Source organism: Chiloscyllium plagiosum, chromosome 18 (genome assembly GCF_004010195.1).
Source record: "Chiloscyllium plagiosum isolate BGI_BamShark_2017 chromosome 18, ASM401019v2, whole genome shotgun sequence".
In the NCBI taxonomy this organism is placed as follows: Eukaryota; Metazoa; Chordata; class Chondrichthyes; order Orectolobiformes; family Hemiscylliidae; genus Chiloscyllium; species Chiloscyllium plagiosum.
Window position 1 is genome coordinate 34,290,693 of NC_057727.1, and position 24,636 is coordinate 34,315,328.

General features: G+C 37.9%; 1 protein-coding gene and 1 long non-coding RNA gene across 5 annotated transcripts in view; one reads left to right on the forward strand and one right to left on the reverse strand.

Moving 5' to 3' along the window:
* Window positions 1-554: 554 nt before the first annotated feature.
* The window catches only part of cfap20dc (CFAP20 domain containing), a 388,329-nt gene continuing 364,247 nt past the window's right edge, over window positions 555-24,636 (reverse strand). For both annotated transcript variants that reach the window (XM_043708208.1, XM_043708209.1), the window contains exons 13-14: window positions 7,825-7,934; window positions 555-2,284 (exon numbers count right to left, since the gene is read on the reverse strand). In XM_043708208.1, the coding sequence (XP_043564143.1) occupies window positions 2,172-2,284; window positions 7,825-7,934 (223 nt within the window). In that variant the 3' untranslated portion in view covers window positions 555-2,171. The remainder of the gene's footprint in view (window positions 2,285-7,824; window positions 7,935-24,636) is intronic.
* The window catches only part of LOC122559044, a 64,099-nt gene continuing 40,529 nt past the window's right edge, over window positions 1,067-24,636 (forward strand). Inside the window, exons 1-3 of one of the 3 annotated variants that reach the window (XR_006314318.1) lie at window positions 1,067-1,153; window positions 3,830-4,061; window positions 13,724-13,847. This is a non-coding gene — a long non-coding RNA (uncharacterized LOC122559044). The remainder of the gene's footprint in view (window positions 1,154-3,829; window positions 4,062-13,723; window positions 13,848-24,636) is intronic. The other 2 variants (XR_006314319.1, XR_006314320.1) reach the window with 2 other exon arrangements.

Here is a 24,636-nt window from a genome sequence, read left to right on the forward strand (position 1 = left end):
TCCAGAATTAGAGTACAGATATTTCAGAGCACGGAGGGGCTGGAGGAAATTAGAGATTGAGAAAGGCAAGGGCAGGGGACTGATAAAATGAAAATAAGGTAAGAATTTAAAATGCAACGTGTTGCTTAAATTGGAATCTAATATCGGCCAACTAACACAGGAGGAAAAACATCTTTAACTGGAAATGTTTACTCTGTTTCCACAGATGCTTCCAAGCCTGTTTAATAATTCCAGCATTTACTGTTTTAATTTCAGATTTGCAGCTTCTGGTGAATTTTGCTTTTATGTTTGTGGGAACTACCTTCAGTCTCAGCTGTAAAATTCCTTACTGATGTGATTTTAGACGGTTCTGAATCAGTGTTGTTTGTCACTGTTAACAGTAGAAAACAACTCATAATTCTGCATAAATCTACATTAAAATCGTCAGTCTTATTTAAATCCACAGGATTTGCCGTTATAAGATGTGCAAATATAGTATTGGTGTGTTGTGATTTTCTTCCTTAACTCAGGCACAATGTTGATTAGTGTGTCAGGAGGCTTATCCTGCAGAAAACATTGTTGTACCTGACTTGAGGCTGTTAACTCTCAAGTGTATTCATCAAAGTCATGGATTTGGCATGTTAATTAAGCAAGTTAATGTTATTTTGCTTATTTTAGGAACTTATCTCCTTTATCCACATAATCAGGGTCTTCAGCAGTTAACCAGTTAAAGTCACTCCTGGCACCATCCTCATATTAGGGAAGCTATTTTTTCAATAAATTTGATTCATAGGAGAAGCTTTTGAGAGGCTTAATCTCTCCAGCTCAGCACACTTTACAGGCAGATTAGTTTAGCATCGGTGTCAGTCAAATTGCTTCAGGCCCCAACCCTTGTGAGCTGCAATAGGAGCCCAATTGGTGATTGCAATGTGTTGGCTTTCAGCCAATGAAAGTGCATTTTGAGTGGACCTCAGGCAAAATCACTGAATGTGCAGTCACTTGTTGATGACCATTTTGCAGTGATTTCCAGCATGATGCTAGTTTTGCAATTGCTACTATTTACATTTGGAAGCTTTCCAGTAGGGTTGCTTAACAAGAGATGAAAATCTGTTTAGAATTAATCTTAGAATATATTTGCCTACTTAGCACAACAAGAATTTGGGCAGTACTCCAGGTAAGTGCGCACATATTTCCCTTTTTATATGCATTACTGATTAATGAAACCAATTAATTTTATACTTTGGCACCTTAAGGAAAATTACTTGCTCAATTTATATTTTTGTCAACTTAAAGTCAGGGTCCTGACCCTGACATCAGGATCCAGTAAGTGTCCTCACGTTACACTGTGAAGGGCCAGTCAACCAACAGTGGTTTTGGCTGAATTGGCCAGTGCAGTTAAGGGAGGGGGCTGAGCACTTCCAAAATACTTAAAAATAAAAAAAAAGGCCATAGCTACTAGACAACTGTTGTAGAAGAGGACATCTGCGGTAATCCTGCAGTGTAGGTCCCATGGTCTGCTGCTAGGTAGCCTCATTCAGGCATCTGTTATGTTCCTAATGCTGCATTGGGCTGAAGGCTGACAGGAAATTGGCATCTGATCATTTGATTCTTAATTAACCTAACAAATGCCTCACTGATCCAGGCTTCCTGTCAGTGGCTTCAGTGCATGATGGTGGTCAGTAAACCGGCATGGAATTACAAACCCAGCCACATCAGTTTCACCAGCCTCTGAAAATTGCCCAAGATTCAAAGTTTTTTCTCTCTGCAGCAATGATATCAATGAAATTCATTTTTAAATTATACAAATTTAGTTACAATGCAATAACCTGTTAATTGTTAATATATTTCCTCGTTTCAAAATAAAACATTGTTCAAATTAGACAGCAAATGCATGCAAAAATACCAACAAGCATTCGAGAACACATTAAGAAGAAGAAACATGTATAGAACATTGGAATCTGTCCCATTACAATGCTTGATAATTAAAAATAACGTGTGCTGAAATGTTATGGCAGACCTCAGAAGATGGTTACATTCATTTCCACATCATTCACTCTTCTTTTGGATTGAAGTATTTTTATCTGACTTTATGAATGCCAGGGGTGTCTTTGAAATGAAATGCTGTTGAAGCCCTTGTAAAATCCAAGTTGCAGCTATTCAACAGTGTTGCTTCAAAAGTCTCAATCTTTGACTCATGCTAGTTCATAGTACTTCCCTGTTTTTGGATCAAAGTAACAATTCAAACAAGGATCATACAACAGATCCAGTACTTCATCTTGATCTTCAGCATTATTTGCAGTATGATCTGTCAAATATAAGACAAAACAAATATAAGGATTATGAGGCACATGTGAAAACAATACATTTTCTCTCAAAACGTTTGTCTGCATTTTGTGGTTCTTTTTTTCATTTTTGGCCAAGACACCAAGATTTTTGAATAAAATAGTCATAGCAGATTTGCTCACGAGTATAAAAAGGAACAAGATTGTTCAAATTTGCATCAAGCACCTCTGATGCTATCAATTAATCAAAACTAAATGCATTTTGTAGGTACTTTTTCTTTTCCAATATTTTAAGATTCAACCTTCAGTATTTTCTTCTCTGCGTGACAGGCTCAGAAATCTTGCTGACATTCCAATTTGAAATCATCTTTCAACTGAGGTGTTATGCTAAGACCCTATCTGCTCTCTCGACTGAATTTCACAGAACCCAAACCATCATTTCAAATAATAGGGGAGTTCATTGCTGATCATTTATAACATTCACCCTTCAATTAGCATCATTACAACTGATTAGCTGGTCATGATCATACTGCTGTTTCTGAGAGGTGCTATGTCCAAATGGTCATAGAGTCACAGCATGGAAACAGACCCTTCAGTCCAACTTGTCCAAGCAGACCAGGTATCCTAAATTAATCTAGTCCCATTTGCCTGCATTTGGCCCATATCCCTCTAAACCCTTCCTATTCATATACCCAATCAGAAGCCTTTTAAATGTTGTAATTGTATTAGCCTCCACCACGTACTCTGGTAGCTCATTCCATACGTGCACCACTCTCTGCCTGAAAAAGTTGGCCCTCAAGTTCCTTCTTAAATCTTTCCATTCTCACCTTCAACCTATGCCCTCTAGTTTTGAACTCTGCTATCCTGGGAAAACAACCTCGGTATACATGCTATCAAGGCCCTCATGATTTTATAAATCTCCATAAGCTCACCCCGCAGCCTTTGACGCTCCAGGGAAAATAGCCCCAGCCTATTCAACCTCTCCTTGTAGCTCAAAACCTTCAACCCTGGCATCAATCTTGTACATCTTTTCTGAACCTTTCCAAGTTTCATAACATTCTTCCTATAGCAGGATGAGAACTGAATACAGTATTCCAAAAGTGGCCTAACCAATGTCCTGTACAGCTGCAACGTAACCTCTCAACTCATATACTCAATGCACTGACCAATAAAGGAAAGCATACCAAACACCTTCTTCACTATCCTATCTACCTGCAACTCCAATTTCAAGGAACAATGATCCTGTACTCCAAGATCTCATTGTTCAGCAATACTCCCCAGGACCAAATCATTAAACGTATAAGTCCTTCCCTGATTTATCTTTCCAAATGCAGCACCTCATATTTATCCAAATTAAACTCCATCTGCCACTCCTTGGCCCATCTGATCAAGGTCCTGTTATATTTTGAGATAATCTTCTGGGCTGTCCACTACACCCCCAAATTTGTAAATACTCTTCTCTGTTCCAGCCTCACTTGTATTCAATTTGCTTGAGTAAACTTTGTGTTGTCAGAATTCAGCTACGTGTCCTGAACTTTGCGAAAAGTTCTCTCTCTTTTTCATTAAAGGTGTAATGCAATGGGAATAATTATGCAAGATAAATGAATCATTGTGACCTTTTATTGGCCTCAGAAATAAAAAATTCAGTGGTGCCAATGGCCAAAAAGAGATACAGTGAAGAAACAAAGATTGTGTCAAAACAAGGAATGACTTGTTATATGAAACACATCAGAAAGAAAAAGAAAGAAACAATATGAAGACCAATCCAACTAAAAAAGGCAAAGAAACAAAGAATCAAAGGTCAGAATACAAGTTGTTCTAACTTCATCAGCAGAATCAAAAATTATGGTTTAAGCATTGAAGGGGGAAGGACTGTGATATAATTAAAGACATAAGTATACATGTTATAAGGAGGACGTTCTACATGATCAGGCAGGCGTATAAGTAGATAAACCTCCAGGGCCAGATGAAAATGTTTCCGAGGTTGCTGAGTGAGGAAAGACAAGGAGTAGCAGATATATTGCCAATAATTTACAATAACTCTTTGCTCACAGAAGAGGTGCCAAAGAACTGGAGGACAGTTAATGTGGTGTTATTCAAGAAAAAAGCAAGAGATAAACCAGGAAACCACAGGTCAATCAATCCAAACTCAGTGTTGGTGAAACTGCTGGAAGCAACTCAGACTACTGGGGTTCTGGTGTTACAACAGTGACTACATTTCGAAAAAAGGCACTTTGGGCTGTCTGGTGGTCACGAGGGGTGCTATATAAATGTTAGTTTTTGTCATACTTGAGTTTGCAGTTTGTGTAGACACAGAGACTCTGTTGTTATCAAATTGAAGGATTGATTTAATAACTAGCAGTGGTTCACAGAATTGTACCTTGTGTTCGTAAAGCATTCCTTACAGTAGAAAAGGAATTTAAAATAAAGATTATGCGAAGAGAAATGATTGAAACTATGTCACAAGGCAGTGACAAAAATGGAGGGATTGAAATGACATAGTCATTGAGATAAAATCAGCTAATTAGGAATGTGGTCCGAACCCTGGGGTACTTCATAGTCCTGAAACACATTTCTGTGTCTTTATCAAAATTACTAATCTCAAAACTGAGATTACCAGATAGTGGTTAACCAAAGACATTGAAGGATGTAGGACCAATTAAGTTAAGTAAGATTAGGACACACTACAATGATTTTATTAAACTACAGATCAGTTTCAGTGAACAAATGGCTTTTCTCTGCTCCTGTGTTCATACAATGTTCCATGACATTGATCCACTAACAATGAAACAAGAGCAGTATATATTCAAGTTAACATGACGTGAGATTCAGAGTGGAATTTGGTGCAGATAGTGTTCCATAGCTTTGCGGCTTTCTTCTTTTTCAGTGGTAGACATTGCAAGACAGAAAAGTGCTATTAAAGTAATCTTAATAAAGTGCTACAATATATCCTGTGGACATACTGCAACTACATTTCATTGGTGAATTTTACTTTGAAAGGCAGGACCAACTGACATATTCATACTGGGATAAAGTCAAGTATCTTGTTTGTTTTAGTACCTGTATGGATCTAGTGAATGGTCCTGACACTACAGGGATGCAATCTGCTTTCCTTTTTCAAGATGAGAGCTACTGCCACTCAAGCTAAAATTTCCACAGATGACATTGTTTGTACACTATCTACCAGGCACAGACTGCACCAATTTACACAGGTAAACTGCAATGTCAAGATGGTCCATTTAGGCACAGAGCTGTTTGAGGTAGTCCTCCCAAAGTCAGCTGAAACATCCTCAATGGAAACTCAATTATATAGTCAAATTTTCATGCTTACTATTTTTCCTGTTTGTGCGTTTTGCTACAAAACAAAAAAAAATCCACTCAGCATTTACAGAAGCAAACTAGTCGGCAGTATTGAGAAATATTTTGCGTATAGAATTATACAGTTATATAGCACACAAACAGGCCCTTCAGTTCAACTCATCCACACTGAACAGACATTCAATCTGGCATTGGTTTATTGCCAGCATTTGGCCCATACCCCTCTAAACCCTTCTTATTCATATACCCATTGAGATGCCTTTTAAATGTGTGATTGTACTACTTCCTCTAGCTGTTCATTCCATGCACGCACCACCTTCTGCAAGAAACAGTTACCACTCAGGTCTTTTAAATCTTTCCCCTCTCACTTAAAACCTATGCCCTCTAGTTTTGGAGTCCTACTTCTACTCTAGAGAAAAGACCCTGGTTATTCACCCTATCCATGCCCCTCGTGACTTCACAAACCTCTAAGGTTACCCCTCAGCTTCCACTGCTTCAGGAAAAAAACTCCACAGCCTATTCGGTCTCCCCCATAACTCAAACCCATCAGTCCTGGCAATATCCTTGTAAATGGAGGCATGGTGGCTTGGTGGTTTGCACTGCTAGCTCACAGTGCTAGGGACCTGGGTTTGATTCCAGCTTTGGGTGAGTACCTATTCTCCCAGTGTCTGCATGAGTTTCCTCTGGGTGCTTCAGTTTCCTCCCACAGTCCAAGATGTAGGGGTTAGCTGGATTGGCAATGCTACAGTGTCCAAGGGAAATGGAGGGTTATAGGGATAGGGTACAGGTGTGGTTCTGAGTAGGATGCTCTTCAGAGGGGTGGAATAGGCGAATGACCTGCTTCCACAGTGTAGGGATTCTAAGTCTTTTCTGCCCCCTCTCAAGATGAACCACATCTTTCACATAGAACAGCAACCAGAACTGTATGCAGTAATCTAAGTGTGGCCTCGCCAATGTCATATACAGCTGTAACATGACATCCCAACCCATACACTCAATGAAGGTAAGAATACCAAAAGCTTTCTTCACCACCCTGTCTACCTGCAACTCTACTTTCAAGGAACTATTCACCTGCGTCCCTAAGTCTCTTTGTTTGGCAACACTCCCATTTACTGTATACAGTCTACAGTCTACCATTTACTGTATACAGAAGCAAACTAGTCAGCAGTACTGAAAACATTTTGTATATAGAGTTATATAGCCCTTGTTTGCCTTAGCAAAATGTAACACCTCACACTTATCTAAATTAAACTCCATCTGTCTCTCCTTGGCCCATTGGCCCATTTGATTAAGGTCCTGTTGTCCTCTGAGATAATCTTTATTGTCCTATCATAGAGATTAAATCATATATTCAAATTCTCTCATCCTCATATTTTGTTGCTGGACATAAATATGATTCCAGTATTAAATGATTCAATGAAAGTTACACTGGATAAATAACAAACATTTGTTCTCAATTAAAGAAGTATTTGCATTTGATGTGCAGTGGCTGTCAGAATTTCAAATATAACAAGACACTATTCTTGAATCTCTTTTTAACAAATGCCTTGAACTTAAAGAAATTCACACATTTTATGATGAAACACCTCAGAATATTTGAATATCTAATGTTATAGTTATAATTTAAAAATTCCAAACAGAGCTTTGAATAAAGACACCTGTTTGTAATGCACTAAGAGGAGCCATCTATAATAATTCATTTTAGATATCTTGCCTCATAATATAGTCTGTTCCATTAATGAACATAGGGTAATAAAAGCACAGGATGAGATAATTTGGTCTATTGACTTGGTGCCTGTCCCCTATAAAACAATAATTTAGTTCTACTCCTCCACTGCTCTGCAAGTTATTTTCCTTCATGTACCCACCAAATTCCTTTTGAAATCATTCACATTCTCCACTTCCACCACCCTTGTAGGCGCAAAATCCAGCTAGATAGAGTGAGTTGTGGCCTAACCAGAAAGGTTCAACACAACTTGCTTGCTTTTGCATTCAATGCCTCCTTTTATGAAGCTCTAGATCCTCCAAGTTTTACAAATAACTATTTCAATACATGTTCCAGCCTTCAAAGATCTACTTGCTTGAAATCCCAGCTCCCAATTTCCTTGCCCTCTTTAGATCTGCCAAATGAAATCTATATTTTATATTACTAAAACATGATGTTGAAACTTTTCCTCTTTAATATTGTATATTGATCCATCTGTTCTGCTAAACTGTCAGGCTCAAATGCATGAAATTCTCATACTTCCGATATCCTGATGAACTGCAGGTTGTCTGGGTGAAAGGGCAGTTTTCAGATCTTTCAGTTGTTCACTGGGCAGAATGATGGGGGGACTGTAAATATTACCCCAGTCTCTGTAAACATAAGAAAATAACTATTTAGTAAAATACAGAAAAAAAATACTAATTCAAAAAATACTACGTTAGAAAAATTTAATTGATATCATTACAAAAACATTACTGAAATTGGTATTAAACAGAAATGTTCACCTGGGTACTGAAACCTAACAGTAGTAATTATGTTACTATTATAATTAGCATTATATCTATGGTATAACTATGTTACTGATGAATGCCATGATCTTTATACACATTAAGAATGACAAATCACACTGCAAATAGAAATTAGTCTCTTTGCTAATGTGTCATGAATTCTGATGATTGGTATGTCCATTGTCAGATCACTAAATTCACTGGATTAACTTAGTTGTTAGCTAGGTTAGCTGGGAGATGCATGTTGTGATGAAGGTCCACAAAATCTCACTTTAAAAAATACTAAAACAATGGATGACCATTACATTATAATAGCTTACATCATAATAACATGCGATAAAAAGCAAATCACAATGTAATTATAATTAATCAGCAAATAAAACAAGGAGGAATTTAAAGCATCATCTCAAACACAAAAGTAGTTTTTCTGCTAAATGACTTCACAATAATTTGATAAGCAGTTTAAGTACCTCGAGATGGGTAGCTATAAATTTAATACCTCTGGCAGACCTGAGGATGATGTAGGAGACTCAGTTTGCTTAATTTTGGTAGCTTAGCTCAGAGGAACATATTTGCTTGTCATACTGATTAGTAGTAGCATGAAACCAAAGAAGAAAACATCACATTTTGAATACCTAGTCTTATTAGAGAAAAAGAAACAGAATAAGAGCATCCAATTTTTTAATCTAAAATTTAATTGTTATTCATATAAAGTTGAAGAGCAGTACTTTTAAATTAAAAATGAATTAATTTTAGATTTTTGTTACACATAGCATACATATTCAGTCATATATATTAAATAGCGCAGCACATTCACTCACAAGATATGCATCATTTGTCAAAGGCAGTAAAACCACTCACTACTTTTTACTTTTACTGCCCAAAGTGGGTCACAACATTCAAACTGAGCCACATCGCATTAAAACACATCATAGACTTCACATCCAACTACTTTATATTTCAAAGTTGACTTCAGGGTATGCTGTTTTGGTTTTGGTTCCTGATGTGATTGTTCTGAACGAATGACCATGGTAATCAATGCATAAGAGATTGCCACTCAACATTGTTACAAAGACACTTAATATTTTATTATTTTTAGAAGACTTAAGGTTTAAAGGATTATGGAGAAATTGATTTATTTCAGATTTTGTGGAAGTACCTAGAGTGGTTTCTTTAAAAGAGATTGTTGAAATATGTACTCTGGAGATTTTGCTTGACATAGTTTCCGAGAAGATATGTAACTAGTGGTAATTCCTAGCTTTGTTGTAGACCACACTGGGCTTGGTTTGAACAGTGACTGGACGGAGCGCCCCTCCAATCGCCACCAGGACAGAACCCCACTAGTCCTCACTTACCACCCCACCAACCTCCATATACATCATATCATCCGTCGTCATTTCCGCCATCTCCAAACGGACCCCACCACCAGGGATATATTTCCCTCCCCTCCCCTATCAGCGTTCCGAAAAGACCACTCCCTCCGTGACTCCCTTGTCAGGTCCACACCTCCCACCAACCCAACCTCCACTCCCGGCACCTTCCCCTGCAACCGCAAGAAATGCAAAACTTGCACCCACACCTACCCACCTTACTTCCCTTCAAGGCTCCAAGGGATCCTTCCATATCTGCCACAAATTCACCTGCACCTCCACACACATCATTTACTGCATCCGCTGCACCCAATGTGGCCTCCTCTATATTGGGGAGACAGGCCGCCTACTTGCGGAACATTTCTGGGACATCTGCACCAACCAACTCAACCACCCCGTGGCTCAACACTTCAACTCCCCCTCCCACTCCACCAAGGACATGCAGGTCCTTGGACTCCTCCATCGCCAGACCATAGCAACACCACGGCTGGAGGAGGAGCGCCTCATATTCCGCCTAGGAACCCTCCAACCACAAGGGATGAACTCAGATTTCTCCAGTTTCCTCATTTCCCCTGCGCCCACCTTGTCTCAGTCAAATCCCTCCTGGACACACTTTCCTCATTCCTGAAGAAGGGCTCATGCCCGAAAGGTCGATTCTCCTGCTCCTTGGATGCTGCCTGACCTGCTGTGCTTTTCCAGCAACACATTTTCAGCTCTATTCTTTTCAGCATTAAAAGAATAGTCCATTTTCCAGTATAGTGTATAGTGAGCTTTGCTGTGCGAACTTTGTATGAGAAATAACATTTGGCCGAAAATGGACTAGAATTTTTACATTAGGTGTGTCCACCTACCCACATTGTACAAGCATAAAGAAGAAGAAGAACCAAAAAGAAATTGCACCAAGTAACTTCAGAAAGATAGGAATGATCAAAATAAAGGTCATTTGAGCTAGAAAATAACACAGTGCAAGTGAAATCAATCAGAAAACCAGATAGAAATTGACAGCTTGCTAAAATTCCGACAGCTTGCTATGATTCAGAATATCAATCAACAGCAGCCTTGATCTCTAATCTTTTATCTGTGAAATCAATTTAATGGCATAAACAAGAAAAAGGAGGCACAATTGGAAGAAAAAGATAAATGAATCAAAAACACACAAACTGTGACACTGTAAATGACAAAAATACAATTAATTATAACTGAGTAAGTAGCATACACTGCCATCTCTCAGCAATTCTTCAACATTTCCTTGGCTGTAAAAGGATGAGCAAGGTGTGATTTTGAAATCTCCATATAAGTTACTTTGCAAAGCAGTTGAACAAAAGACTTATATTATATAATTCAAGATATTGTAATTTTATTTGTTGCTTTGAACAAAAATTTATTGTAATCAATGATTTTGAGAACATACTGTTTGAAACTGACAGCTCAGATAGTTTTGCACTTGCAAAATTTCACAACCTCAGAATGACTGCAAGGAAATACTTTTATAATGTAAGAATCTCTTTTTTAAAAAATTGGTGTAGATTAAGGGATAAATATTGGCCAGAACATGAAGGAAAACTCCCTTGTTCGTTTCCAAAACAGTCCCATGGAACTTTTAAAAGAGCTCAGAGAACATCTCAAGTTAACATCTTATCTGAAAGACGTCACTTTTGACAGTGCTGTGCTCCCTCTGTAGTGCATCAGAGCATGAGCCAAGACTTTTGTGTTCACATTTTTGCATGAGACTTCAAATCACAGCTTTCTCAAATTGAGGTAAAGGTGAATTCAATTTAACAATGGCTGACACAAGAAGCATATATCAAATTCTTGATGAAATAATTTTATTTCAACCTATACATTGTATCTGTACACTGATACTTTTTGTTGCATTCTGGGAAAAGCATGAGGAATAAAAACTGCATCAATATAATTTGTGGTGGAATTTGGCTGGAGGTCAGATTTTAGTATATAATGAGTTGATGGCACATTCAGCATACGACAGACCTTTTTCACAAATTATGATTAATAAATCACAAAACGTACTGGTGATGTTTAACACATTTCAAAACGTGAAAAAATGTGCTTTATTTTATTCCATTAATATACCTATACCAGAATTGCTGTCAGGTGATTGGATGGATTTTCCAAATGCAAGACTTAAAATTGTGAGTGAATGAATTGAAATTAGTAAAAGCAAATGCATTAGGGAAGAAATGGCTATAAATTACCAGCCTGAGACCAAAATTGTGATAACCTTTTGCCATTTTCTATATGTCTCAAGCCAATATGGCTATTTTCTTAATTTTGCAGCATCACAAACACAGACCTTTACATTCATAGTTTATGGGTTACTGCTAAGGCTGATGTAATGTGTGCATTGACTGATACTGTGCAGCTGGGACTTAAACAAGTACTACATTGTGTGTCTGTTAAATATTATACTGTTTTCAAAAACAAGTAATTAATAATATATTCACAAACAGGTATGCTGCTAACAAACCAAAATTAAGAATCATGCACCCAATTATTGCTTCACTTTAGAAAATAATCTTTGTCAAATGAGGTAAATTCAGACTATTTTTCCAGCAAACCCTTGAGTAAATACTAATGTAACAAAAAAGACAAATTTCTACCTGCAAATTCCCATGAAAGATTAATGTTCACCACATTAAATATACATTTCCAAAAATGTTTTGTTTTCAGTCCAAAGATAGTAATAACACCAATTCTTAAATTGGGTCTGATTTTATCTTTAGCTGTCTGTAACCATTCATACAGGTTGCAGAGATAGCCAATCTACCTGTGCTACAATCTATTCAAGTGAAGTTCATTAAAATGATTAGGGTACCAATTCCACATGATGCCCATTCTGTGAGCTACAATCCTTGTTCAACCAAAAGAGATCAGATATGTCGAGTTGATACACAATTAACTTAAAAGAGCAGTAGGAAGAATCTCATAGACACAAAGAAAATTATTTAAATAATTACACTGCACTTTTTCTGTTTGGTAAGATTGGCACAGTAGCTTCCAAAGCAATGACCACCACTTTGAGAAATGCATTGTGTGCAAATGATGAGATGATGGTACATTCAGCATACTTACCCACCCTATATTGACCAAGTGTATGACTTTATAAATAAAACACTGCAGCTATGAGTCAGTTGATAGCATTCTCACATCTGAGTCAAAAGGTACATGTCCCACACCAATAATTTGGCATACAAATCTTGGCTTTCATTCCATATGGTGCTGAGGAAAGACAGCACTGTTGATAGTTAAACTAAGGCCCCTTCTGCACTCTCAGGTGGACAATAAAAGATCCCATGGCACTATATCAGGGACTAGCAGTATTATCATTTTGCCTCCAGCAGAGTATTTTACCTGATGCGGCAATGCTTATGTTATTAAAATCCAAAAGAACTGTGGATACTGTAAATCAGAAACAAAAACAGAGGTTGCTGGAAAAGCCTAGCAGGTTTGGCAGTATCTGTGAAGAGAAATCAAAGTTAATATTCCTGCTCTGATGACCCTTCCTCAGAACTAAAACATTACCAATGCTTATGTTATTTTCTGGATTGTCTGTGGATATTGTGATATTGAATAATATAATAGCATTAATTACAGCGGACAATTATACATTAAAATCAGATTACAACAGAGCAGCATTGAGCAGTATGTCATATTATGCTTTAAGTGAACACAGGGTAAGGTGGAGTATGAGACCTCAGGTCACATGTTATGATACAGTGATGATATGAGCATGTCTATTAAAGATACAATTACATACTGACCTTGAGCCATAACACAATAAACAGGAGAGTTATCCCAAGTATAAGTTGTTGGTTATACAAATCCCAAAAGATAGAATAAGTCTTATTTTAGAACAGAATCCAAAATTCAAACATTACTTGTTCCAAACATAAGATTCTCACGAGAAATTAACAAAATCAATCAAACATCAAAATAAGATTATGCTAATCAGTCAGCGGTATTCTACAGTTGGAGATAGACCTTTGAAAGCTAATTGCTTAAATAATGGGACCCTAGTTGAAGATAGCTCACCAGAAATCACATAATCCGTGAGAAGTCAACTTACATTTGGAATATATTGCCATGTTTGAGTTAATGAAATTTGGAGAGTGTTGACAATAAAACACCTTTGTATACTTAAGCGCATACTTTCTTGGTAGAATTGTATAAGCAGCTGAAAAGCAGCTGTCTTTGGTTCTTCACACACTGGCAAACTTTGAGCCCTGCTTAATATTTCTTATTATTTTCATGTGTCACAAACAGATATTTTAAAGAAAGAATTTAACTCCACTGAACCAATCAACTCAGTCACAGACATCTTTAAATTTGAAGCACTGAGACCATTTGAATCGAGCTTGAAATCTACCAGGTCACCAAATGACAAACGGTACACTTATTTTCTTTACCCGCTTATTTTTATGCACGCTAATTTGACCAAACAATCGTTCCCTTCACTGGAATCTATATTTCTGTGTGCACAGACTTTGAAAATGTATGTGAGAGACAGAGAGTCAATGTTTACTTTTGCATTTACGGAGATTGCTTTGAGTAAAATAAAGTTAAATTCTTAATTCTTTGTCAAACTGAAGAAAATCAGTCTTATTGTGCTTTTGTGATCATTGCATTTGTTTTGACACAAAGATAGCAAGCCAGACAAAAATAGCCTCAGTATCAGTGGATTTGCAACACAGTGAACTTAAAACATTCAATGACCTTCAAAGTTGCTCAATTGTTTATAACCTGAAATGACTGCACAGGAGCCGGTATCCCTTCACCAAGTCATCCTTTATTTACATGAGCACTGTATGTGGACAGCCAGCTCAGTCAGTCCCTGAAATGAGAAGATTCTGAATCCTTTTTTTTTCACGTGTGAGTCTCCTGTTTATATATTTTTCTCTTCTTTTTAGCCACCTAACTGCAGTACTGCTTATATTTTCCCCAGCACCCATGTTGTGTGTGTGCAGGTGTGACACACAGTGAAATACAACAGATGTACAAATCTTTATTCAATTTCCACCACCAGGAAGAAAGGAAACATCCAAGTGGCCAGTGACAAGCAATGCCCTTCTCATCACAAGGCAATGCTGCGTGATCAGGGGAGGGGTTAAATCAGAATAGAGTTGGAGGGGGAAATGAAACATCCCACTCCCTCTGGTGCCCACCTCTCTCTGAACAGCTCACCCCTCTATATATTAGTCAGCCATGGCTTCCTCATTGGCCCAGTTGAACAACCCTGATTAAGTATCTTATAATCAATGAAACCCACCTGGTTCCAATCACTACTTAACCAGACTTTACAAATAACAGATCTTGGACACTAAGTTTATAACTTAAACAAAAATGAATGATTTATTATTAAGAATCAAGCTTTAACAAAACACAGATAAATTACAAGGCTATCTAATTAATATCTAAGCCCAATCTTCTTTGATCATAAACTCTCACTCACACATACCCACAGACAGACAGGCCCAGTTAAAGTGAAAAAAGAGAATAAAAGAATTGTAATTTGCTAGTTGAATAACTGTTTCCACAATGAAGTAACGAAATCCATTGATGATGGGTTTTGTTACAGGCTCATGAGACTATATATCTTGCTTGAATTCTGAAGCCACCACTCAATACAACCAGCTTCTACAGACCTCTGGAGATTTTACTTATTTCTTATAGATTTGGATTCCTTTTCTCAGAACTTTCGACAAGTTGATAATTGGAGAATGACAAGAGAGAATAGAAACCAAAACAAAACTGCTGCCTTCCAAAAACCCAGAATCAGTTTATTTTTTGTTTTTTTTTGCAATATTCTCTGTGGCTAGTTGGCCAGCACTGCTCCTCCCTTAGAGTCATAGAGTCTTACAGCATGGAGACAGGCCCTTTGTCCCAAACTGGTCCATGCCAACCAAAATGCTAACACCATTTCCCTCACTTGGCCCATATCCAACTCAACCTTTCCTATCCACGCATTTCTCCAAATGCCTTTTAAATGTTGTTAATGTACCCATCTTAACCAGTTCTGCTGGCAGCTCATTGCATATGCGTATCACCCTCTGTGTGAAAAAAGTTGCCCCTCAGTTTCCCTATTAATCTTTCCCCTCTAATCTCAAACTGATGCCCTCTAGTTCTTGATTCCCAATCCTAATTAATCCCAATTCACCCTATCAATGCCTCTCATGAGCTTATACACTTATGTAAAATCTCTCCTCAGTCTCTATGCTCTAAAGAAAAAAGTCCTAGCTTGTCCAACCTCTCCCTATAACTCAGACCCTTGAGTCCTGGCAACATCCTGATAAATTTCTTCTGCACTCTCCAGTTTAATAACATCCTTCCTACAGTAGGGTGACCAAAACTGAATACACACTCCAACTCCGGCCTCACCAACATCCTGTATAACTGCAACAATACTTCCCAACTTCTATACTCAATGCCCTGACTGATGAAGGCCAGTGTGTCAAAAGCCTTCTTCACTGGCCTGTCTACCCATGACTCCACTTTCAAAGAACTGTGCAACTGAACTTCAAGATCCCTCTGTTTCATTACACTCCTTAAGGCCCTACCATTCACCATGAAACTCCTACCTTTATTTAACATTCCAAAATGCAAGACCTCACACTTATCTATATTAGACTCAATTTGCCGTTTCTCAGCCCAGGTTTCCAGCTGATCAGGGTTCTGCTGCAATTTCTGATAACCTTCCTCGCTATCCACAATACTGCTTGTTTTAGTGTCATCTGAAAGTTACTAATCATATCTTGTACATTCTCATCCAAATCATTGATATTGATAACAAACAGCAATGGGCGCAGCACCAACCTCTGAGGCACTCCACTAGTCATGAGTGTCCAGTCCAACAAGCATCCTTCCACCATTACTTTCTGGTTTCTACCATCAAGCCAATTGTGTATCTAATTTGCCAGCTTCCCCTGGATTCCATTTGATCTAACCTTTTATAGCAATGTCCAGCAGTGGATTAATTCAACATGCAACCAGCTGCCAGTCCCTGTGCACAGCAACGTTTCTGTGCCAAATTGTCTGCAGTGTCCTGAGAGCAGTAATTAACATGCATTATCTTTTCAGGCCAGTTCCCAATAGAAAAATATTTTTCATTTGTTCTCTCAATTTGTTTAAAACAAGCTCCTGTTCAAAGTTCAATGCTTTGTTCTCAACCACAACTGGGTTCTAAATCAAAAATATGAAAAATAAAAGATAAATAGTGAGGGCGTCTGCAACACATAAACAGTTAAATAGTCCTTGAATTGGCAATGTACTATGAAAGCAAAAGCAAACTGTTACAGTCAAATGAGAGAGAGAGAGAGACCCCTTTATCATTTGGATCCCTCCTCACCTGGTTGTAAAGTGTCTGTAGGAGCCTGCTGTACACAAATTGGTTGCCATTTTTCCTACATTACAATAATAATTATACAACAAAAATACTTAATTGGCTATAAAGCATCCTGGGATGTCTGGTCATAGTATTAAATTCAAGTCTTAGTTTTTATAACTTGAGTTTATAGTTATAAGCTGGTACAACTTGTTATTATCAATGTTATGGAAACGATTCAATTTTTTTTTGGCAGCATAGAGCTGCAACTTGTGGTAGTTAAACCCATCATATAATAGAAAAGGCACTTCACTGACTACAAAGAGCTTTGAGACATCCTGGAGTCATGAAAGGTACTATAAAAGTGCAAGTCTTCCTGGCTGTATACACAAAAGATAAACTTGGCAAAACTGCCCATAAAACAGCTCAACCCTTCAGGCTATATGTGGAATCTAAGACAGTGATCAAATGAACTTTTTATACTGGGTCTTGAGCTTTGCATGTCCTGACCTTGAACCACCAGTTAAACAGTGTGGATCAACAGGGAACTATTTCTTCACTTAACTGCCTTTCTCTGCAATAAGTGCTTAGAAATTCAGTGGAAGGGAAAAAGTAAGCAGGCATTCTATTATGCTGTTGAACATCCTTACCTTCAAGTCCCACTCCAGAGATCTAAGTTCCTAATGGACTGAATTTTGATTGGGGTGATGGAGGGTGGAGGATCATAATATGCCAAATGAAGGTTTGGTGGATGGGGTTGAAATACCCATCACCTTCCCTTCCTGACATTGTGGAATTTTATCAGTGGCAGGGTGGTGAAGGATGTACCACATAGACAACATCCCAGATGCAACCATCACTATCCTTGGATGAGCTCTGTTGCATCAGCTGAACAATCCAGCACAAGTGGCAATGCAGTGGTAAACAGTCAGGATGAAATTGTTGTGGCAATGTTGAACATGAAATCTCATGGCATTGGGTCAAACATGGGCAAGGAAACCTATTAAGTGAATGGTCATCATTGTGAGTAGAGAGATTTCTTTTTTATGTAATTTATGTAGTTCTGAAATTCAGTGGGCTGAATTTAATTTTTTTTGGTTAGATGTGAGTTTCATTGAGGGTTTTGTTTTGGAGGACTTTATATCGGAGGATTTCTTGCTACAATTCCTAGTGAGATCTCTTGCCACTTCTTGTCAAAGTCACCTCGCTAATGATCAACCTGCTCTTCTTGTCTGATTCTAGTCCCATCTTACCTCAGCCCATTCCCAAAAGAACTCACCACTCTCTGGATATCTGTCAGAACAATGCAATTCTTGAGCAATGGCATTTTGAAGTTGCCCTGTTTGGGGTAGACATTAAGTCTGAGGAAGAGGAAAACATCAGACAATTCTCTTAAATAGTAGAATCAAGCGGCCTGGTTGTTTGACTGCATTAAATGGTATGGCAAGGCATGGATGATGCAGGGAGGCGGTAAGTGAGTGAGTGAGTGCTCAGAGGGAAAGCAGTGCTGAGATGCATCCTGGTCCAATCTGTGAGCTGGGTGATTGTCCAGATGCTCAAAGTGCCCTTATAGCAGCCTTTCAATGCTAGTTACCAGTACAATGCAAATATGTGCTTCCTAAACATTGTGCAATGGATTTTAGAAGCGCTATGAAGATATTGAGGGGTTGGCAATTACTGGATACCAATCTCTGTGAGGGGTGCATGTGACTGATGTTTGTGGATCAAATCCTGTGATGTTGTGTATGATGAGGAACATGAAGGCTCTTTGCAGTCAGTTGCAAGCTGATGTTGCCAAAAACCCACTCTGACATCTCTGTCAAGAATTCTTTGCACTTAGATTGCTTGTGGTGAGTGGTAGAATGGCATTTTACTGAGGCAAGATATGCAGTTTGATTGTTGACAAGCAAGAAAGCTCTTGTGGACATCTCCCATAAACCTGTCACAGTTCTCACCACAGCTCATCTAGTTCAAATCCTTCTAAGATTCCACCACTTGTTTATAAACAGGATTGCAACTTTGTCACATACAATGCAGAAAGAAAATCATTTCCTCTAACTTTTGGAACAAAATGCTACCCTGTGGGGAGAGATTTTCAGCAATGTTTATTTGTTTTCCAAATATAATTTAAACCAAATTTAATTTTCCAAGTAGACAAACACATCATTACTTTCCAAGAAACTCATTTAAATAAGCATGTATTATACAGCATTTGCAATTACAACCTCTATTCATTGACTTATACTGCTTACAATGTTTACCACAAATGCTTACAAGGCAGCAGAGTACTCACTGCACTCCAGCCTTCATCTAGAAGTGATCTTTTACTTACATAAATTCAACAGAAACAAATCCTCCCATCTAATGTATCTATTGCATGTTCCTTTCATCACATTCACTATGGGATGGATGCTGACAAGTAGCAATAACTGATGTCATTTTAATTTCTCTCTGTCAGGTAATTAAATCCTGGTGCAAGTACTGGAAGGCATGGCAGAGTGCTGCATTAGTGGCTCAATGAAGCAGTCAACTAACCATATGAGGTAACAATCCTCAACTTTACACTCAAATCCCTGCATGACATCATTCCTTACCATTTACACAGCCTCCCCAGCACTATAAGCTTCACAGCCACTATGCTCCTAACTGTGACTAACTGTGTGGAGTTTGCACGTTCTCCCCGTGTCTGCGTGGGTTTCCTCCCGGTGCTCCGGTTTCCTCCCACAGTCCAAAGATGTGCAGGTCAGGTGAATTGGCCATGCTAAATTGCCCGTAGTGTCAGGTAAGGGGTAAACTCAGGGGTATGGGTGCGTTGCGCTGCGCGGGGCGGTGTGGACTTGTTGGGCTGAAGGGCCTGTTTCCACACTGTAAGTAATCTAATCTAATCTAATCTCCACAAAGTCTGTCATTCTTATACAGTTCCAACTTTAAATACTTCACTATAAGTTGCTTTGTTTTCAGCTGCCAAAGCCCTAAGCTCTGGAATTCCATCTTTGCTTCTCTCTCTTCCTTTAAAAACATTCTTAAAACATATCTTTTTGCTAAGCATTTGGCTATCTATTCTAATTCCTCTTTTAGTGGCTTGCAATGAAAAATGTGTTTTTTTACGTTCTTATTAAATGAGGCCATGTCTCTCACTTGGAATGCCAGTCTGTGTTATCTGCTGGAAAATCATATATTTCTACTAATTTCCAACAGAATCCTGTGATATCAAGCTAAGTTAATTCATTTGTTTGCATTGTAGCTGCATTGTACACTACTATCTTTTTTCTGGTACCTCTATTATAGCTTACTGCTATCTGAAAAGAAGCACAACTTCATGGTAGAATTCGATAAGCTGAAAGTTAATTTTCTCATGCACAACATAGCTAAAACAAGCAAACAAAATCCTTATTACTTGTATAAACAATTAGGAGTAACTTTAGAATGCAAGACTCCAGATGGTGAGTAAATGCTAGGAGCCTAATTTTGCAAAATTACTCCCAATGAATCTTACAAGATTGCAGTAATAATAAAAAATGTTTAAAAATCCACCATATTACTGTTTATTTTAAGAACATATGGTGAATTCTTATTTAATTAAGAGTGAATCTCCAATTTTGATGTACAATTATCCATGCTTTGTTCATTAAATTTCTGAAATTCTGAAAAAATTCTGAAACTGGAGCTCTGGAATCTGGCGTTACACAGGGGAAAAGAAAAGATTGATTATAGTTTTTTGGGTCCCTTTGGTTTCTGTCATTGTACTGGTGACACTACAACCTAATTTTAAAAAAGCCTTTTAAAACAATATTGTTTATCCAAAAAATCAGAAATTGACAGCACATTTTGGAACATTCTGGTTAAGTATAGATTGGCATCTTCTACTCTTTTAGTCATTTCAGAACCTTGAGCAATGATATATATCCTTTGTGTTATGTAATATGCAATTTCTATGAAAGAAAAATAGGAATGCTAATGCATTCTGTGATGTCAACTGAAAGCAGGTTGAGTAATTGGAAATTTCCTTTTTTTAAAAAAAAATTCGGCAGAACCCCTGGAGCACTGAAATATTGTTTTAGATGTTGAATGCTCATTTCAAAAGGACACTGCTGGAGAAGCCCTTTCAGCAACATTTCGCCTAGATTCTTAAAGTAACCATTTAAAATAATATTGCCACTTACCTACTCTTTATATAATAATGCTCCTATGCTGCTGATATTGCTCATTCCATGTTGCTTCACCACCTAGGCACAAAGGCAATTCAAATCTGTATAATTATCATATTAAAGCTGTTCTTCATCTGCTAGCCCACCTTGGGTGCGTCAGCCACATTTTATACTGCACTGCTTATGTAAGTATTTCTTTATGCATCTCTTTACTTTCAAGTTTTTAAAGAGATCAGCAGAGGAAGGATACTAAATCAGCACGTTGGCACCTTACTTACAATGTCATTTACCAGTATGCGCATGCAGGAAGACATCATTGTACAAATTAGGAAAGGACTGTTCACATTCAAGCTTGCTCCACTCGAGAATAAGATCATGGCAGGGATGATTGTGGCCTCATTTCCATTGACACCTGATAACTCTCAACTCCCTTGATACTCAAGAATCTATCTATCTCTATTTTTAAAAATATTCAATGACTGCCTCCACTGCTCTCTCTGATGAAGAAAGTTCAAATGACCTTCTGAAAGAAAAACAAAATGTGCTCACGTTTATCTTAAATGGAAGACACTCTTATTTTTAAACTGTCTCCCTTATCTGTGGGTCTCTCCCACAAAGGAATACATCCTTTCAACATGATCCTATCAAATACTGTCAGGATTTTATGTCTCAATAAGATCACCTCTTTTTATAACCTCAAATGGATATATATCCAGTCTGTCCAACCTTTCCTCATAAGATAGTCCCTTACATCACAGTTGTCAATTGAATGAACCTTTCCTGAACTATTTTGAATGAATGTATCTCCTTTCTCAAATAAAGAGATCAAAAATGTACAGAGAACTCCAGAAGTAGTCTCATCAATGCCCTGTAAAACATCTTTATTTTTGTACTCTATTCCGTTTGCAATAAATATTCAATCTAACTTCCTCATCACTTGCCATACCTACACACCAACTTTGTGATTTATAAGTTTGACACACAGATCCCTTTCTACCTCAGAATACTATACGCTCTCTCTATTTGAATAATATGCTATTCCTCTACCCTTCCTGCCACATCAAATTCCATCCATTAAGTTTCTGTCCACTCACTTGAACTATTTATATCCTTTGTATCCCTCACAATTTATTATTTCACCTATCTTTGTGTCATTCGCAACATTTGCAACCATACATTTGGTTCCTTAGAATTTTAGAATCCCCTACAGTGTGGAAACAGGCCCTTCAGCCCAACAAGTCCACACCGACCTGCCGAAGAGTCTCCTAGCCAGACCCATTACTCTATATTTATCCATGATTAATGCGCCTAACCTACACATCCCTGAACACTATGGGCAATTTAGCATGGCTAATTCACCTAACCTGCACATCTTTGGATTGTGGGAGAAAACCAGAGCACCCAGAGGAAACCCACACAGACACGGGGAGATAATGCAAACTCCACACAGACAGTCGCCCAAGGCTGGAATTCAACCAGGGTCCTTGGTGCTGTGCTGCAGCAGTGCTAACCACTGCAGCACCGTGCTGCCCATTTCTTCATCCAAGTAATTAATATGAATAGCTGAGATCTCAGCACAAATCCTTGTGACAGAGCACATCTCACATCTTGACAACCCTAAAATGACTTGTCTATGGGTCACTCTGTTTTCTATTAGCTAACTAAACCTCTTTCCAAGCTATTTTGTTACCCCTGATACAAAGAGCTCGTACTCTGCACTGTAACCTTTGTGGTGCCTTGTCAAATGTCTCTTAGAAATAGAATTATAGCACACCAGCTGGTTCCCTTTCACCCAAATTACTTACTAATTCCTCAAAACTCCAATATGGAAATGTGATTCCCAGTCTGACCATTGTGGCACAGACAACCTCACACAGGAAAACTCACACCTTCAATACATTATCTGGGCTGACATGACATCAATTATTAAAGTTCACCTCAGAATATAACTTCTAAAAAAATGTTTTGCGATTTGTGAAAGAACTGAAACCAACATGGTCATTCGAAAAGATGAGAGACTTAACAAACAATCCAGGTCTTTTTCAATATATAATTTCAGTTAAATCATACTGTAAATTTTTGCTATAAATTCTGTGTCTTACAATCTCATTCTCCACAACCACCTGATGAAGGAGCAGCGCTCTGATAGCTAGTGCTTCCAAATAAATCTGTTGGACTATAACCTGGTGTTTTGTGATTTTTAACTTTGTACACCCCAGTCCAACACCGGCATCTCAAAATCATAAATGCCAGGAAGGTATGATGAAGCTATATAGGGCAGCTGGAGGACAGTGTACAACAGGTCTGTGCGCCACACTGTGAATGTGTTGGAGAAGTGTAAAACTGATTTGTGAATGATTCCAGGGATCAGAAACTCTAGTTATTAAGAGAGATTGAAGGTGTTGGGAGTGCTTTCCTTGAGAAGGTGAAGCATCAAAAGATTTGTTGCTTATCTCACCCAGCTTGTTAAACTTAAATTGTTCACATGGCACTCAACTTTATAAAAGCACTCCATAAGTAAAACACTGAAGTCTGGATTAGTATTAAACACTTGAAGCAACCAAAATAACAGCTGGCCAAATTGGGGTCAGAATTTAGTTATGCAATTAGGAGTATTTTCCAAGGTAAGTGATTGCAATATGATTACTGTAGAGAGAATTAACAGATGAAATTGTTAATATTGTGGAATTTTTCTGAATTAGAATTCAAGGTTTTCTGCAATACAATTTACAAAGGTGTTTCTACATGTAGGATAATGTGGAGAAGGTCTTGCAACAAATCTCTGAGCACTGAAACCTCCATCACTATCCACAGCTTCAGGACAAAACTTGCATGAAAAAGAGTACATTACAATAGCAACTTGGATCTTTTTGAACTAGTTAGCTCAATTGGTTGAATGCCATGTGGGTAAGATTGACGCCAACAGCATGGACCCTGATCCTTGTTTTGCGAGGGTGATTTTAGGTCCTGCCTTCTCGTCCTATCAATAGTGAAAATTATAGCTGTGGATCAGACCTGCCTTTGGACAGACAACTTGATGAGAAAAGAAAGAAGATGTACAATATTACAGAAAACCCTGATATATCTGGAAGCATAGTTTCTCTGCTTTCTACAGTATTCTGTATATCTTTATTAAGTACTTTTTGAGGTGCATACTTTTGAGCTTTAGGAACTGTACTAATTAAATTGCTCCAAACAGTATTTCTCTTTTATTCTGAAGTTTGGACTTATTGCTCTCTGCCATATTGTTTCCAATTCCTGGATGACCCCTTATTTCACATAGATTAGAATGTATGCAGCATTTTGGCTGCAACCTGGCCACAATGCTGTTCAGCAGATATAAATTCTAAGATCACGCTCATAGTAAATGATATATGTGCATTCCTGTTGATAGCAGCATTTTAATATGACCTCCTCACACCAACTATAATAGCTAGTAAAACTCTGCACAGCAGAAATTGATTAATACTTGCTTTCTATGTCTCAGTGCTGTAATTTTAAAATTTGTTACAAATATATCCACCTTTTGTTATCCACTTTATAATTCACATAATAGCTCAACCCAAGGCTGAACTCACCATTACATACATGACAATAATATACCAAAGAGCATGTAGCACCTTTCCAAAGTGGTAAATTCCCACATAATATGAATATCTTAACTTTACAAGCTATTGAGATGAAATGCTAATTTGACTGAAAGTAGGCTA